At 45.1% G+C, this 18,313-nt stretch overlaps 1 protein-coding gene across 2 annotated transcripts; it reads left to right on the top strand.

Moving 5' to 3' along the window:
* Nucleotides 1-854: 854 nt before the first annotated feature.
* On the top strand, nt 855-18,247 carry LOC105694527 (fatty acyl-CoA reductase wat-like). Of its 2 annotated transcripts, none has more exons than XM_012415283.2 (9): nt 855-1,083; nt 14,211-14,535; nt 14,640-14,888; nt 15,044-15,189; nt 15,654-15,763; nt 16,306-16,501; nt 16,707-16,949; nt 17,138-17,395; nt 17,692-18,247. In XM_012415283.2, exons 2-9 carry the CDS (start codon nt 14,221-14,223, stop codon nt 17,789-17,791), a joined length of 1,617 nt encoding a protein of 538 aa, XP_012270706.1. In that variant the 5' UTR covers nt 855-1,083; nt 14,211-14,220; the 3' UTR covers nt 17,792-18,247. The 2 variants fall into 2 exon arrangements, with proteins under 2 accessions (XP_012270706.1, XP_023287544.1); XM_023431776.1 differs by lacking the exon at nt 855-1,083 and adding an exon at nt 3,368-3,467.
* The last annotated feature ends 66 nt before the right edge of the window (nt 18,248-18,313 follow it).

Here is an 18,313-nt window from a genome sequence, read left to right as displayed (position 1 = left end):
ATCTCAAAATTTTTCTTCAAATCGGATGAAACGGATTAAGAGAAGTTTACAACGTTTCTATTAGATAACGTCGGAACGGCCGACGTAATTCGATCGGTCGTAGTCCGAGTATCGAATGACGCTTCTCGAATCGATAGTTAATGAACATCGATACGTATCAACGTGGACGTCAGAAGTTTTTCCAATCGGTCGCTCCTTCGACTCCCTGAAATACCGAAAATGATACATAAGATATATTAGGTCGCCTCGGGGAAAACCTCTCAACTTGCGTCATTCGTAAAATCGGCCGGGACCCTTTCCTGTTCCGTCCTAGAAGACGTACTTTACCCTTTCTTTCATCGCAAGATCCGCCTTGGATATGATGTAACCCTAAACACTACCTTACACAAAAATACTCAAGAAAGACAAATCTCGAACTCGAGTCCTTCTAGCCGTGCCGCGCTACAAAGTAAATTCAGTTTCGACGACCCCTCTTGGCGAGCCAAGATGGCGGCCGCCATTTTTCTTTTCCCACGCGCTTGTCATACTTTCATGCCACGCGTTGTCGTACTTTCCCAAAAAATGAAAAAGAAAACCCCGCAGGATATTCCGTTTAGTATTTTACGTAAAACTTGGCTTCCCTTAAGTATCTCACGACTCTCTCAGCGGGCGGCCATTTTTCGTTTCCGTCGTGACGCGCGCTGCCGGGGGCGGCGCGATCGTATTTTTCCCGAAGAAGAACCGGAGAGAAGAGTTCCTCTAATCGTGGAAGAAATTCCGAAAAGATGGACCTATGGGGGGAGTACTTCTCCCACTCTTCGGACTCGTCCGATCGGCGGCGATTTGAACGCCGGTCTCGACTTGTCTCCGGTCACATTGTCGTTACGCGCTCGCCGGTGAGGACCCGTTCCGTCTTCCCCCCGGCGTGAAGATTTCGCTCGACTAATCGATATATATCTCGCGGGGCCCGATTCGGAGAAGCGAGGCCCGCCAGGGTCCTCAGTCCGCTTCAGGATCGCGAATCGATCGCGTCGCTCGACACGCTCCGGACCGCCAGGACGTGGGAGAAAGTGTTGCCGGCTTCGTTTGCTGACATCGAATAAGGTTAGAGAAACCAAACATGCATGCCGATGCGAACCCGGAAAATCTGGCGAATTTGCACCTCGACCGTTTTCCACATGCCCGCGACAAATAAATTAACCTTCGAGTTATTGCGCGGGGTCCTCGCGTCGGCCATCTTTTTTTTTTTTCCTATTTCGGCTATAATATCCTAGATGCGAAAATAATTTTTTTCCTAACGTGAAATAGGCCTCGGGGAGATGCTTTCATGTTTCGGATTTTGCAAAATGGTTTCAAGGAATTTATATAAAAAATAAGTCTCCGGGATGGGCTCCGAGTTGCGAAGACTCGATTTTTTTTCTCTTTTCGATGGTCATCCTCTTTTTTCGTCACTCCCGTGGCTTTCCTGCATGGCTGGGCGGGGAGGGTATTTTATAAAAAAAAATCAACATTCCGGGGAGTCGAGGCGAGAAAATTAACATATCCAGACGGCGCGTGTCGGCGAGACGCGGAGAAGACGTGCGTTTTCTGCGCACTGCGTGTGGCGTCCTAACGGGAGGAAGTAATGGTGGATATATACGTGACGATAAATCGGTTAAATCGAGTTAATGACATTTTGTAATATCCCAGCATCGATTAATTTGGTACGGATCGATTCGCGTAGATTCGTCGCAGTGATCTCGATTTAAAAAATTAATTACGCGAACTTCGAAAACGGTGATTAATTGTTTTCCGTGTAATCGAACAAATGACTGGAGAGGTGAAATGCGGAAGTCCAGGGTAAGAAGGAATTATTATGGATTATGGGGCTCATTGCGATGCGCAAATGCGTTCGTTGAATAGATTTCGCTTCTAATCGCTATCCAACTCTATCCATTGACTTCTATCGGTATGGAATTGGGTTAGTGAAACGAAACTGCACATACCGACACGAGCCTGGAAAATTGTAGAAACTGTCGGCACGAGCTCGATCGTTGATGCCTGCTTTCCTTTTGTCAACGTTAAATGACAATGTTAGTTTCTCGCCGAAGACGAGTGTTTATGAAATTTTCCAGAAATGGGATCCTTGTAGCAGAGTCACGTGACGTTGCATTATTTACCGCCATCATGAAGCACGGTCAAGAATTTGTTTTTTCATCGTTTTAATCGAACGTCATCGTGCAATTGCAAAAAATTACACGCAAGTGTAAGAGAAGATATATGTTTTTCGCGACGTCTTCGATGCACTCTTCGAGGCATTGTTTAAAAAAAAGCTTAGAAATATTTTCTCGACTGCCTCGTCGGTTTTGGCGAACACGTCGTCCACGTTACGAGCACTCGTGACCCGACTACGCCGTTGAATTTACTTAAATTTTTTTGTTTTTGTACCCACTCGGCCAGCCATACCCCCCGTTGCTCTCCACGCCAGAAATATTCGTCCATGGGTTATTATTCCGTCGCACGTTTGATTCGCCTTTTGGGCACTTAGCCTAATTAAATTCATTGGAAAGTCGAGGGTAATTAATAATCCTTGTACCCGAATCCGCCATTTATATCGTGCGCCTTTTCGAATGCATTTATGGTGGCACTCCGACGACACGCATTATTACTCAACCTGCACCCTCGAACACCAGCTGCATTATTTATTGCTCGGCTTTTTAAGATACGGTTAACAGCGTTCTAACGTGTCGGAAAGGGACGCTTTCCCAGGATTTTTCCACGTTGAAGACGATGACGTCCTTTTAAGTCAAAGTTGACGCGCAAAGGTTGTTCAAATTGGGTATGACCATCGTTAATTTTTTCATTTAATTGTTATTCATTTGTAAGGACTTGTTTTTTTTTTTTTATTACCGAGAAGAAAAGAAACCTCTTTCAGACGTGGATGTTTTCTGATCGTTTCATTAAACGTCGGAGTATTCATTGGAAGTCAAGGTTAACGGGCAAAAATTGTTGTCAAAGCTCCTGTAAATAACAATTATCGTTGCCTCGATCGCAAACAGCTTTTTCTCAAGGCTGAGCGAAGGAGGAAGGAGCCTTTTAATCTAGGATTATTTTTTACCGTGTACGTTAACTGGACAATCGCGTTATCCATTATCACTTACTATTTCCAAACGATTAATATTACGGTGTTCACTGTTTTCCGAATATTATTTAAAATTTATAGGTACACCGTAAATGGTGTATAATAAGATCGTGACACGGGTGCCGAGCCCGGTATGAAATTATCATTTTACGTAATGACCGTGTATTGAGATTTACGGTTTGTCGTTAGTTGATAATTTATGGCACAGCGGTAGGTGGGAAAATTATCCCTCGCGATTTTCACCATTCCGGTTCTTGTAAGGTGGTCCTAGAATTTAGACGTAAACTTTGTCCGACTCGGGGTAAGGTGTTAACATCTCCGTTGGATCGTTATCAGAGGACGCTTCCTTGTCGGAGTCCTTTTCGAGGTAAATATTGATATTCATCGACAGGGGGAAATTTAACGAAGACGTCTCTAGGGAGAATTTCTTTTTCAATGGCACTTCTTGCGGTCGTAAAGAAATACCGACGCGTAACGTAGGCGTTGGCTGCACTTTCTGAAAAAAGAAAAAGAGAAGAAATATGAGAGAGAGAGAGAGGCTCGCTTAGGCATGGCCGATCCTATGCATACATAAACCATAAAACGAGGAATGCTCGCACGGTAGCCTAAAAACCGTGCAGCCTTATTGCAAACCAGTCGTTATGCACTTCGAGACGTTTCTTCGCTTTATAAATACCCGATGACGTTTCTCCGACTTCGTTCGTGTCAAGAGACATGTCTTTGACCTGGGAACGCGACGAATGGGGTCCAGGTACCCGATTCTCGAATTTATCCCATCAACTTTCCCATGCGAAATTCACGGTTTCGTCCAAGACTTCCAAGTGTTGACCGATGCAAAATTTTTCCCGCGAATCTATCCGTATGCGAAAAAAAACTCGTATGAACTCGAGAATAAGGTCCCTGAACGTGACATAAGTTCAAATCCGATTTTTACCCCACTTGGAATTTCTCTTACAAGAATATTTGGGGCGAAACTCAGCCGAGCGTCTCGATACCTTTCCGCGACGATTTTTGTAAACTCCGTTTCGTAATTTCCCGCCGATCTGTACATGTCGAACATTCGACAAGGTTTCTCTCGAGCTCCTTCCCGGAATTAGGGAACGAAAGTCGGTGGCCGACTTTTGACGCCGATTATTAACGCGGACAAAACCTGCCGATCGCCCCTTTTTCTCGGCATTTCTGCCCGTCGACGCAATCAACCGGTAGCTCTTGGTTAGCTCTAGGAGGTAATCGTTTTTAGCCCGGGAACCACGGGCAAAAAATGATTACTGCATCCGTCGCCATTCATTCGCTAATTTGGAGAAACGACACCGGATGAATGAACGAGATATTCTCTGGCTTCGGTTCGGGGAGGAGCGCCGATTTTATTTCGACTTTGCCGAAACCTGCTCTACCAGTTTTCGTCATCTCGTCCCGGGGATGTGCCCGGGTCCACTTTGTTCCCTCTGTCGACTTTTTTATCCCGGGCTGCGTCATCGCACGTGCGCTATCGCGATGGCCGTTCCGGCACGATTCCTCCGGCTCGCGGCCGGCCTCAAAACGGAGGGGGAATCGAATCCGAGGGACATTCCCACAACGTCAGGTTCAATGTCAATGAATTCCGTGGAACACCGGTCGACGAACCGAGGGAAACATCCCGATCCCTCCTTGCGAGTCGCGTTCACGGCCGAATCGATCGATTGCGATCGATACACCCGATGGCTCGGCGGCGAACGCACCCCGGGTGCCCTCTGCCAATGTTGGCATTAAAAATCACCCTAAACCTTTGCCATCTTCATATTTTCTATATTTCAAAGTGCCTTTTCATAGCAATCGATTTATTTTTAGTGCAATTCATATTTTTTAATCCATCGAGTTCCCCGTGGTAGATGGTCGGTGCATTAACACATTCGACCACCATTTAAGGCCTCTTATCGATATGCGAAGCCAATGATCAAAGTCCTGCGCAATTTGGACAATCGGTTATCGAGCTTCCTCGGGTATCCGTGTTTAAAATAAAAATTCCACCGGTGCCCCGATAAAGCGCATACCGCAGGGTCCGACGGGTGCATCTCGATTCTCTGACTCACCGAAACTTGATTACTCATTTAATTACCTCTTTAATTATTGCCGAGTATTCCTCCGATCGGTCGCAAGGGTCTCATCCATTATTCCACTCGTCCGTGGCACGAGCCTCGACTTTTTGCGCGCCCGGTGGCTTTGTCAGGTGTCCGGGTGACGTTCGTCCATCGGTCGAGACGTGATCGAAGAGATCGACGCGGTCGGCGCGGTCGACCTCGCCGATATATATCGGGGATTTTCTAGCACATATTCCTGCAGCTCGCTAAGCATTTCGAGCCACGTGTGCCCCGGCAAAACTGGTTGGCTCATTACCATTTGATGTTACGCCGACGCGACGTCGTTATGGTACCGGCATTATGACAGTTTTCTTGGCGAAGTAATGCCAAGAGTTCTCCCTGAAAACGTAACTCGCATAAAGGATGCTATGTCATTCCGAGATATTGCGGAAAATGTGAGAAAATATTTTTTCCTCCTGGCTAATAGTTTTTCCTCCTTAAACGAACCTTTCGCGTCGATTTCTACATTTTTGGAGAACTCGCAGGGTACGTACCTGTTCGCAGCCACCTGCACACCTGAGCTCGGTAATTTCCCGTTCACGCGGAGAGGCTCGATTGTTTCGATTTCAGGATAAGTCCATGAACGACGTAGAGGACCTGCGCGTCCACTTTCTTCGTCGAAGGTGAAATTTTAGAGCACTCGAGTCGTTGATTGTATTTTTACTCGTGAAATCTTGATCAAAATTGTGCACGGATAATTTTGACCATGAGAAATTGTTAATACCTTTGCATAAATGGTTTTAAATATCGACGGTGATTCGCGATTCGTGAAAAGTTTCAAACGCTGCTGAGCAATTGACTTTAAGTATCGATGGTCGGAATTGAACACTGACCATTAAACTCGTGTACGTCCAACTTTGATCGATCGTGGTCAAGAACGCACCGCGTGGGAGGTCGGAGGAATCACTTTGACCATTGACAAGACGAATCGACATTTAGAGAAAGACGGACGAATCGTAAAACTGTCCTGGCTCCTGTCCGAGGTTTTATGACCCGAAAGACCTCGTCAATGAGCAGAGGTGTAAGAGAATAGTCCTCGGTGCCGGGCACCGAGGACTGCGAGGCAGCTTTCTATATAATTCATTCCGGTCGTGAGGTAATCGAATAATCGCCCACGAACTGGTACTTAGGTTCAACGAGGTGATGCGCTTTCCGAAAAAGGGAGAAAATAATCCTCCCTTGCGAAAGAGAGAAAAAAAAAAAGAAGCAATCCCCCTTCGTGGCCTAAGAAGTTGGAAGACGATTTTCACGGAGATGCAAGAAATTGATGTGCTGGATTTTTTTACAAACCACAGAAATACCAGGTGTACCGCAACGTCAAAAGTTTATCTTCATCAGTGGTCGGCGTTATTCATTCGCAATTATTCCAGCCTCCGGTCTAAGTACATGGATGCGTTGCAAGTTTCGCAATTTCAGAAGCGATTACGACTCTTACGAGGAATCGTAAACCTGGGATTACCGAATGGGACGATCGGGGATCGTGCCGTGGATTCATTAATTTACAATCAACGTCGCGGGAAGTGCGGTTGACCTCGGATCGTGAGGTCAGCAAAATGTCGACTAACGAGGAAGATCTGGGAGGAAAAGAAGTGTGAGCGGTTTTTCAATATGTATACCGTTTCCTGTAGCAGGTTCTTGTCCACGATCGAGTAAAAATTATGGAAAGATGGAATTTATCCCCCAGAAATTTGAAACGTGAGAAATTTCTTGTCAGCGTTTGGAAAGACGTTTCGAAGATGTCTCATCACCCCGATGCCGGTTTTGCAAGAATTGGGAAAAATTTCAGATTATTCGTCTAAAAGTATAAAAATAATATATTTCATGTCAGAGCCGCGAAAATCGACGCGACGTGGAAAGATCTTCCGAAGAAGGGTCGAAAACGTGCGCGATAATTCGAGAAACGGATATTTTGTGGGTCACAGTCGTCAATCCTATTTTCGAGGAGGAGAAAATGTGACTTCGAGAGCTGCCTCGGGTTAAGGAGAACGAAACGGTACCCGCTATTGGAGGATGACTCTCTCGAAGCCCGTTATCTAGCTGGACCACATCTCTCGGCATCCCATGGACCCCGTGACGATGGGAAACGCGTCGACATTTAGCCTGGAAAAACATGGAGAATAATCGACGAACATTAAACATCGCTCGTGGAACCGACTCTCCTCCGCCAGATATTAATTAATAAATAAAAGAATATCGAAGAAAACCTATGATAAATCTACGGTGCCAGTCATCGGACATCACCTACGTAGAGGTCGTTAATCCATCGTCCTACATCCTCCCGACAGTTCGAGAGATCGACAGGAAATCATCTTAACTTTGAACAGGTTTCCCTGGTCATGTTTAACGATCATCTTTAATAATACCATCCGTGAAGTAATTACATACCGGTCTCTTCGGTAGGTGACGCGACGCTCGAGATGCTCAACAATGATTTAAGCTCCCCTTAACTGCAACAAAAAATGACATGCCCAGGTTAATTAATATTAATATGTACTTATAGAGATAGTTTATAGCCGATTTGACGTTAAAACGATTATCATCGATGTAACGAATTTAAGTTTCGAGAGCCAGAGGTCTTAAGGGTCTTCGGATCGCTTCCGGGCTAAGATTCCAAGATGGACCGTTATCTCTTGTAAAAAAAGCCGAGAAAAAATCGGGAGAAGAGTATAGAGAGAAAAGTAGAGGAGAGGTGACCATTCCGAAACGAGCACCGCTCTTCCGCTGGGTTTCACCGTTTGGCGTGACCCGATTCACTTGCGGCTTCTCTTTGTATATGTACAAGTAATGTATGGCGTCGTATATAATCGTAATATAAATCCCGAGCTCCCTTGCACGCGTCATACATATTGTATAAAATATGTACATCTTCCGCGAAGCCGTGCACATAGGGTGCATGTACTTGGCGCACATGGCGCACGCATATCGTATGCATTCTGCCCGACGCGAATCGAGCTAGACACCGCGTTTTGCGCCCGTCAATATTGCTTCCACGTCATAAGACCTTTAAAAAGAGAGGACCTATCGCGACGCCTGCATATTTCCGGCGTCGCCGTATATATGAGGAGGGAATTTGATTGATCGTTTAGTCGTCGATCAGACGGCGGCGTTCCGCTTTGATCGGCGAACCAACGGTAATGGCGAACGGGCCGAGCACCGACGATTTTACAGGGCGACAATTTCGCCTCTATTTTTCCACATCTTCGAATACACTTCTTCAAGTGCCAACTTCCCGTGCCATCGACTAATAAGTCCTCGATTTGAGTTCGAGTTCTTAATTGCAGGAGATTTAAGGCGGGATGAAAACCGAGCGTGAGAAGTCGATCATAAAATTATTGTTACGAAATTATCATGAAATTATGGAATTAAGAAATTTTGAGAAAATTTAATTTTATGGGTGTCGGGACCTTTTGTAGGGCCTTTATATGCAGGTGGTACAATTTGGAAGGATTAGGTACCTTCAGTTGGGAGGAAAGTATTAAAAACGAGATATCACTTTCATTTCACTGTGATAATTCCTTGACGTGGTCGCTCCAAAAATAATGACATTCGAGTACACGTCGATGTTGTGACAAATAAATGTACTCCCATCCTCGCCTACCTTTCACAGACTTTCGTGAAATTAAACGTTTCTTTATCGAGCCTCCACCCGGGGGGCAAAAAATGCGAAAGCGTCGAGGAAACGAGGAGTCTAAACGCGAGCTTGGCAATAGACAAGTCCGCAACCAATCGCAAATAATGATTTCCCGGCAAAAAGGCTGAAAGTGGACGGCTGAAAGCCCACGTGGATAAGGCAAAGAAATTAGCATAGGCCGAGGAATTTCCCTCGGAGATTTTTGCGCCCCCTCGACGCAACTAATAATCTATCCCTATTGGCTGCCTCGCTGGAATATCAGAAAATTTGAAATTTGCATAAAGACCGCGGTCGCGATTGAGATTTATAGTTGCGAGTTTTGGGCCTGATTTGCATCCGATCAGAGCCCAAGGCAAATTTTTATGACTCGTAAAATAACGTTTCGTCATATTATCTCCGACGGTAGTGACCTCTGCCTTAAAAGAGATATTCCCGATTTTTGTCACAAGATTTTCTTCTCGAGTTTTTCCCGTTTCGAGGGTCTGCCGTCAGGTTTGCGACGCCATCTTTCTTCCCATGCACTCCCGGCGAAACTTTTCACCTTTTCCGAGTCTTTTAACAAATAATGATATTTCTAACACCGGGGACATCGAAAGAACAAAAGCTAATAACGAAACAATTTGCAATCCGGGGTACAGGCTGCTCGAGGCATTTAAAGGGCAATTCGCGCGCCGTAGTGCGCTCTCTATGCGGATTCTTTTTTTTGTTACTTTACGTCCACGGATGTGCTGATTTTTTTTTCTTTGCAACGTTAAGCCGTACGTTAACTCGTGGTTGCAATAAATGATATTTTTCGCGTGCATTTTATTGCATTGTTACGAGCTGGGGCGCTCTTTAAAGGTGAAAGTAGGCCGAGCACTTCTTTCCATTTTTTCCGGGGAAATAAAAAAAACTAGTCTTTTAATATGGAGCAGAATCTCAAATAGTGTCGTAAGAAACGCTTGGGAGATGGAGGTTTTATTTTTCGTTTGGCGAATTGTTAAATTCTTGGCGAGTCTTACGTTTTAAGAGGACTTCTTCAAACATTTGCGGAAAGGGACCGAGGCGTGTCTCTGAATTTTGAGGAAGAAGTGCTAAAAAAAAAAATGGTTTGCCTTGCGCTCGAAAACTTGTTTCCAGAGTGTACTTATCGCTTCCTGCTCCTCCCCGGATTAACTTGGTGCGCAAATGATTACTTGCATTACATCATTGTCGCTCGAGTCTGCAATATGACCGGAAAAGAGATGTTTAGTCATATAAAATAAAGCAACCGTGAGGCCAATTATCATCTCAAAAGACGTGCCGCTCGCTCGTCGGGATTCCGGAATTTCTCTCATCTTTTCGCGATCCGGTCGCGAGCCCCGAGGTACTTTGACAATTTTTCCCGAAATTTCGTCTCTTCGCGAAAATCCGGTTGCCCTCTAAATCAATTGTCCACCTCGTCCAGCTAAGTAGAGATACTAAAACCAAGCGGAATTAAACAGAAAAAAATATATAAGCTAAAAAACAAAACTTCACTCGTCGAGCACTTGAGGTTTGCTCATAGCATATAATCATTTTTTCGGTTAATAACATTAAGTTTCTAATTTTCATTATTTAATTCCATTTAGATTTGATCGTTTTCATTCGGTTGGGCGAAACGGAGGATCGTAAATATTCCCAGGCATATAATTTTTCGAACCGACGCAGTCCGCTTGCATTGCATGCACGCGCACCCGTACACTCAAGCCGCGCATGCCGTATGCACATGCGAGCTCACCTGATAACTCACGTAATCGGCGTCCTTTTCTCGATTCCTCGGAAGAAAGCTCGGTAACTTTCTCGTGTATCTAAGTGTACACACGCATAACGGGGTGCATCGACACCGACGACACGCGTCGAGATGCAATCGGCGACCAGCGTTACCGCACGTCCCGACGCCGGTGACACCAAGATGTGTCCCACGTGTGTTAATCCACCGTTACTTATTATAAGACTGAAGTTAATGCCGTGTAAGTGTGTAACTAGGACTGTTCTTACCGGTTTGCGTAACAACTTATACCGGCTCTTCCGCGTTGGATCGTAACGAACGAGACGGGGCTTTTACTCCGGTTACGTCCGAACTATCCAACGTTACGAAGTGAATCGACTAGATCCGACAAATGTTGTCTATCAAGTCGTTCACAGGGGAATAATTAGAAGAGCGACTCGATAAATTGAAAATGGCGCCCGAGGACGCGGGCCGGTCACGTTTTGCATCTTTTGGAATTTCTCTCGGTACTGGGGGAATTTTTGCGGGAATCGTTGCGACACGTAATTCGCTTCGATTGAACGCGTCGAACGTCGGGGGAAACCGGTAACGTAAGCTCGGCATGATTTCACCGAGAGTGGCCAATTTTATTACCGAAGCTGGCTCCTTACGTCACGGACATCGCGTTCGAACGTTTCCCGAAAGTCGAATCTCTCCGGACGTTGAGATGCGACCGACCCAAAGAAATCATCTGCGAGGATATATACGTTTTTTTCTTTCGCGGTATTCAACGCAAATCGAGATACCTGGAAGAGTCGAGTAACGCAATTAAAGGAAGATCTCGGAAAATAGACAACTCGATTCAAAGATGGCGTCGGCAGTCTTAGAGCGGACTCGAGATATACGTGCGGAGTTTTCGGTGGAACGGGGCGAAGTTTTTCAGAAATCGGGGAGGCATTGCGCTACGTAATGCTTCAATTGAACGCGGCGAACGTCAGAGAAAACCGTAACCGTTGTAACGTAAACTCGACATGATTTCACCGAGAGTGGCCAATGTTATTACCGAAGCTGGCTCCTTTCATCACGGCCAATATTGGCCATCACGTTCGGGCTTTTCGCGCCCTCTGAAAGCTCAGTTCAGCCCGAATCTCTCCGGATGTTGAGATGGAATCACGTCGGTCGGAAAAGCTCTCGGGATTTTCAGCATTTTGAGGGCACCCCTCTGTTTCTTCGGAACTTTGCCCCGAGCCGAAAGTAATTCTCCGTGCAAGAGGATTTTCCCGATTTCGCCAATTTTTCCCACCTCGAGTTCGCCGATCCGCAAAAGTCAGATCGAAAATATTCGATTTTTTTTAAACCGGCAATTTAATTCGGGGTGTGGCTGTTCTGGGAAGAATCGAGATAAGTTCAATTTGGGAAGACATAAATTAGAAATGTTGAAGTTTGGAGGACTTCTTGCTTCCTAGGTACATGGAGAAGAGAGAGGGAGGAAATGGGAGAGAAAACTTGATTTCGAAAAGAAATGGTAAACGCTCGACCCATTTTTGGGTAAAATTCGCCTTAAGGCGGAAATATCGGAAAACTATTCGAGGAACGATCGATTGGATTTTTTTTTAATCCTCGTTTTGCGCAAAGAAGAGGGTCAGAAATTTTTTAACCGCGTTCTTTGTCACCGACCTTTGTCCGTGTTTCTTTCTCGCTGTGAAGAAGTGTCCCGAGTGTCCTTACCGATCTCCTAATGGGGATTACACAACGTGAAGTTTTTACGAGTCGCAGGAATCGACGGTTAAAAATTGATACTTGACGTTCGGGTGAGTCTCACTTCCTATTATTATCCGAATACATGGCGTCATTAAAAATTTGATATTCTCAGAGTTTCTTAATAACCATGTTTCCTCTTCGTGCCTGAATATCCAATCGACCTGGAAGTCGACATCTGTCCTTCCAGGTGGTCGTTTATTCGAGTTCATAGACATCGAGAGGACGCACCTCCGCGTGAAACGAGCAAACTTCGGACGAGTTTGAATCACCACCGAAGTCATCGCATCATAAGATCCGGCATGACAATTCGATCAGCAATTCCTTGGACGGAAGCGAAATTATCGTCGAAAATTTTCTTCGACTGTGCTTGTTTAAAAAACGAGAGGGTGTAACGACATTAACATGCTGCATTATCAAGGCTCAACGATTAATTTTGTGCAATGCAACGACCCACGTAGGACGGATGTACTCTTCGACCCCGTTGAACTCTTCTTGCCACTTTCAATTTTAATTCCCCTCATTTGCAGTTTTAATTAAATTAAGTAGCAACCTGCAATAAATTTCGCTGCAAGAAAATCGTGGGGAACAATCCAATATCTCCCATTATCTCTCAAAGTTTGGAGGCCGCCATTATCCGCGGATCTCTGAATAATATCTCGACTCTTTCACCATCCTCGTTAGAGTCTAAGGTGCAAGGTCAGCAAAAAATCATCGAATCATCATCGCACTTGGACATGGAGTCGTCCATCATCTCTAATGCCGAGACCTTCGTGACCGCTCCCAAAGAATAATCGGTTTCCCGAAATGAATGCAACAAAAATATCCTGGACACGGAGATTATAGGGAGAATCATTATTTATCTCGAATCTGTCGCGTTAGGTTTTACTTATTGATCGTAATCACCTCGCGTGATTGGACCGTACATGAAAACAGGACGATAAAAACCACAACGTAACACTCTTGTTCCGCGTAAAAGTAGTATAAATTAATATTGCGTGAGTGGAAACGATTAACTTATTTCGTGGAATTATTAACAATGTTGACAACGTTACGCAACGATCAAGTACTCGAATTTACGCTGTGGAGATTTTTTTTTTTTTTACCGAAAACCGAGCGTGGTATTATTTTTCTCGATTATTACCCCGAGTAAAAAAGAAATTGGTTGGCTCGAAGTAATATTTATTGCGACAAGAAAATCCTGCAATTAAAACCGTCAGCGATGTATATTTATTTCAGTCTACTAATCTTTTCTTCTCAGGGTAGTAGACGTGATTATCGGTGGTTTGGAATTACTGATAACGTTCGATAATCACTTCGGGGCCGCACCTTTAATCTCCCGATGATTTGAGATTGTGGGGGGAGATTTTAAATTAAGTACCTCGTCATCTCGAGTGGACCTTGTGCGCGTCTTCGATTCGTGGCTCGTAAATGACGGGAAAATATCTTAAAAGTCGTTGATTAATCGGTGAAATTAATTGATAATCATGTCGAGGCTCGATAACGACGTAATATCGTAACCTACTAGAGGCACTTTGCACGTTCGAAAGACGGACATTAAGCATATCTGCGATTTCTTGGTCGCATAAATTAAGTCCATCGGGTGCGACGATTTCAACATTTGAATCACCGCGAGAATGACAATGAATTTCAGGTGGGTTTACAATGAGTCAAGAGGACTTGCCTAATGCACTTGTGGATAAGTCATGGACGGCGATCGGCACGTCCGAGTGATCCGATGCACCGTTGACAATTAAAACTTGAATTAAGCGCAGTTGGACTATTCGCGTTTAATCAGCCGATAAAGTTGTTCTTGAAATTTTGGTCATGCAATTCGCAGGAAAGTCTCTCACCGGGATGAAGTCGATATTAAAGATGTGACGATTTCCGTTCCAGGAAACTCACCATGGTGGAGGTGCTGATGGAATCGGGCGGCCAGGAGGTGGTGGTGCCCGAGAGCGGAGGATCTCGATCCTCGACTCCCACGGAAGGATCGCCAAAGATCTCTCAAATTTCTGCTGACCACCTAAGCCTGTCCCCGATCCAGGACTTCTACTCCGGAGAGAACATCTTCATCACCGGTGGCACCGGCTTCTTGGGCAAATTGTTGATCGAGAAGCTGCTCAGGAGTTGCCCCGGAATCGGGTTCATCTACGTGCTGATCCGTCCCAAAAAGGGCAAGGACATCCACGAGCGAGCCGAGGAGCTGCTGGACAGTCCGGTGAGCCTATGAACAATATTTCCCTGGAAAAAAAAAATGATATCAAAATAGAATTCATGACCTGGTCTAACGGAATACACGTAACGGATTAACATTTCTTCCAGCTGTTCGACAAACTGAAGGAAACGCACCCGAAATTCCGCCACCAGATCGTCGCCGTCGCCGGGGAGTGCAACGCCCCCGATCTTGGGATCTCACCTTCCGACAGGGCGACTCTCATTCAAGAAGTCTCCATCGTCTTCCACGTAGCGGCCACTCTTAGATTCGACGAGAAACTGAAGCTGGCAGTCGCTGTCAACGTCCATGGGACGAAACTGATGCTGGATCTGGCGAAGGAGATGCCCAAGCTGAAGGTTCGCTCGTAAAGTCGCTTAAAAAATCTCGTAATCTGGAATTTAATATTTTTACAATTTGACATCCCACATGGAAATTAATAAGGGGTTACATTAATACAGGTCAAAGTTATTCGTGCTCGTTTAAAACGCTTTCTTTCCGACACTTTTTCCAGTCGTTCATCCACGTCTCCACCGCTTATGCAAACTGCGTGGAAAAGGTGATAGGCGAAAAATTCTACCAACCACCGATCGAGGCCTCTAAACTGATGACTCTGGTCGAGTGCATGGACGACAAACTCGCGGAAGACATCACTCCGCGGTAAGCTGACTTACCAATTTTTTTTTTTTTTCATTTCTTTTTGTAATTCTTTGGAAGAAATAGTCGAGAGACGAGGGAGCCGCCATCGGCAGCGGATGTAAATGCTCCAGTTTTGGATGTAAATCCCCCTTGTCTCGAATCTACGTTTCCCTGGTTTGCGGGAATCGCCGTTGACGTCAACGCGAGTCCCACTTTACGTGAAAAGTTGGAACGACGTCGAAAGTTCATGGGTTTAAAAAGTTAAAGACGCTCCTGCAGCGGCGATTCCGCCTGCAGGTGAAATTAAACGACGTCCATCTTCCCGGTACAGGCTTACCCGGTTAATGTATATATTTTTTAAACGCGTGTTATAAATTTAGCATACGAACGTTCCCAACGGAATTTCGGCGCAGATGCATTCTAGAAATTGGCAAAACATTGGGAACCAGGGAATGGTCAAAACCTGATAATAAATATCGTTTCAGGTTGCTGGGGAAGTTCCCAAATACTTACGCCTTCACGAAGGCCATCGCCGAGAATGTCATTCACGAAGAAGCCGGCGACCTGACAGTCGGAGTCTTCCGACCGGCCATTGGTAAATAAGAATTTTCCGATCCCGTCTCCGGGAAATTCTCAACATTGACCCGTCACCTTAAATGACGTTGACGATCGGGTTGTACGCAATTCCCGTAGAATTTCTTGCGACCGATGCTAATGACTTTCCGAGGACTGCCATGCAGCTACCCATTCTCAAACGTCAGAGATGCATCGGTGCATCCCTGCCCTGGGGCCCAGGATCACGTTGTTTTAATGACTTATCCCGAACGTCAACTGAATCGGCTTCTATGCAAAAAATGAGAACTCGTTGACGTAACCACCTTGCGGGGTAAAATACATTTCTAGACGACGATCGAAGGACGCCTCGATTTCTTCTGCTCTCTATGAAATCTAAATCAAAGCGTGTGCATTGCCTTTCCTGGACTCGAGACTTGCAGGGAATGCAATCGGACACTTTGTGGACAATTCTTTTTTTCTCTCCGGCATTGAGGATTTTCTAATGACGCATATTTGTTGTTCGTTATTGCGATGCCTTGACTATTATGCGGTGGGTAATTTGTTTTTCCGACCGGTTTGCAGTTATTTCCACGTACCGGGAACCCTTGCGTGGGTGGATAGACAATTTATATGGACCAACTGGAGTGGCAGCTGGAGCTGGGACTGGGTTGCTCAGATCTCTGCATTGCGATGGATCGATGCAGGCAAATGTTGTACCTGGCGATATGACCGTTAATGCATTGATTGTCAGCGCGTGGGACGTCTACGACAGGAGAAGGTACTGAAAGTCATTAAAAATCATTGGTTATCCCGATTTTTATGAAAGCCGAATCGAGTCTTATCGTATAATTAAGAACAATCGAAAACGTGAGAGAAATTCACTTTCTTTTCATTTTTTAGTGCACTTTCGTTATTTCGAGCTTATCCACTTGACTGGAAAATCTTATCGATTTGATTTGATTTCAATGATTTCCTACTTGCAGAAAGGGAGACTCGGAGTTGCCAGTCTACAATTACGTGAGTAAGGACAATAAATTGACGTGGGACCAATTGAAGGACCTCACGTCAAAGAACGGAATCCACCTTCCCTCTATAAAGGCGATATGGTACTACAGTTTCCGAAATAACAAGTACAAGTTTATTCATCTGTTCTACGTGTACTTCCTGCACTTGTTGCCTGCGTTCTTGATCGACGCTGCTACTTTGTGCGTGGGAAGGGAACCGAGGTAAGGCGTATTTTTTTTTGTCAAATATATTCCTTTCCTTTCTGACTATTACTCGAAAGTATCGACGTGAAGATTTGGTAAAGGGCCAGATTAAATTCATGTGATATCGTGATAGTGGAGCGAAAGGATCGAATTTCCGTTTAAGGGTTAATAAAAGCTATTTTGATTGAACGTTTTGTCTTCTACAGGCTACTAAAGGTCTACAGTAAAATTCACAAGTTCATGGAGGTGCTACGATATTTCTCCACGAACGAGTGGGCGTTCTCGAACGACAACGTCAACTCTATGGTGGACAAACTAACGACTCGAGATCGCGAGAACTTCTTCTGCGACATAAAGGCACTCAGTTGGGAGAAGTTCTTCGAGATGTACATCCAGGGCATCAGAGTGTACCTTATCAAAGATCCCCTCGACACTCTGCCCGAAGCTCGGGAAAAATGGCGGAAGTAAGTCTTCTTTAACTATGGACATCGTTACTAATTACCGTGAGTTACTACCCGGTGACCGTAATACTCGATTTCTGGCGAGAAAAAATGGCAGGAAATGTTACGTCGTGCCACGAATGCCAAAGTATCTCCATAAAATTACTCAAGCCTAATCTCGAGGACAAAATCTTGCTTCCGTTCTTCCCGGAGAACATATTCAGTAATTTGGAAAGAGGAAAATCTTAGAAAAAAAATGTCTTCTTAATTTTGGGCGTGACGAATGAGGAAGGGGAAGTGTAATTATTTTTTTATTTCAGGCTTTACTGGATCCATCAAGTCACCAAGGTCATCTTAGCGTACGTCGCCTTGAGAATCTCGTGGTCGGTGATATCGTCGCTCTGGTTATTGGTCGCATAATCGATCGATGATCGATCGATCGTCGATCGACGATCAGGGACGGATATTGAGCCACGAGTCGCGATTGCTACACATCGCGGAGATGATCAGGAGAGAGCGTCGTTTTCCCGTCTGGTCGTTCGCACTTTGGAAGCCGATCGGGGATGCAAGGAGCAAGGAGTGCATCGAATGTGCATCCGCAATCGTCCTGACGTTCACAGTCCTGGTGAAAACGAGGACACGGCCACGCTTTCGCGTCTTTTTGTAGAAAATCCCCCTTTACGAAAAGCGCCATATCGTAATCCCTAAAGAAGTCTTCCAAGGACCTCTGCTGTATACCGTAGTCGTAACAATTATTAAGTAATTTTAGGGCATTACGCTTAGCTGGTAGGTCGTTATGGTTAAGAAGTACCTGCACGTGACGTATCGTGTGTTTTGTATATGCCTTATTTATATTAAAAGTCAGTTCTTTTGTAAGCCTGCCGTTTACAGTCTCGGTGAAAATTTTACACCTAAGTGCGTTGCTTTGGCGATAATATTTAG

The sequence above is a fragment of the Orussus abietinus genome, unplaced genomic scaffold (genome assembly GCF_000612105.2).
Source record: "Orussus abietinus isolate OABI.00-Male unplaced genomic scaffold, Oabi_2.0 scaffold80, whole genome shotgun sequence".
In the NCBI taxonomy this organism is placed as follows: Eukaryota; Metazoa; Arthropoda; class Insecta; order Hymenoptera; family Orussidae; genus Orussus; species Orussus abietinus.
Note: the sequence above shows the minus strand (reverse complement) of the source record. Positions and strands in the feature narration are given on the sequence as shown.

Excerpts from the sequence above, each read along its gene's own strand:
- LOC105694527 (XM_012415283.2), top strand. The coding sequence starts at position 14,221 with ATGGTGGAGGTGCTGATGGAATCGGGCGGCCAGGAGGTGGTGGTGCCC. Across the intron at positions 14,536-14,639 it reads AGGAGCTGCTGGACAGTCCG|CTGTTCGACAAACTGAAGGA; the intron begins GTGAGCCTATGA and ends CATTTCTTCCAG. Across the intron at positions 16,950-17,137 it reads TGCGTGGGAAGGGAACCGAG|GCTACTAAAGGTCTACAGTA; the intron begins GTAAGGCGTATT and ends TGTCTTCTACAG.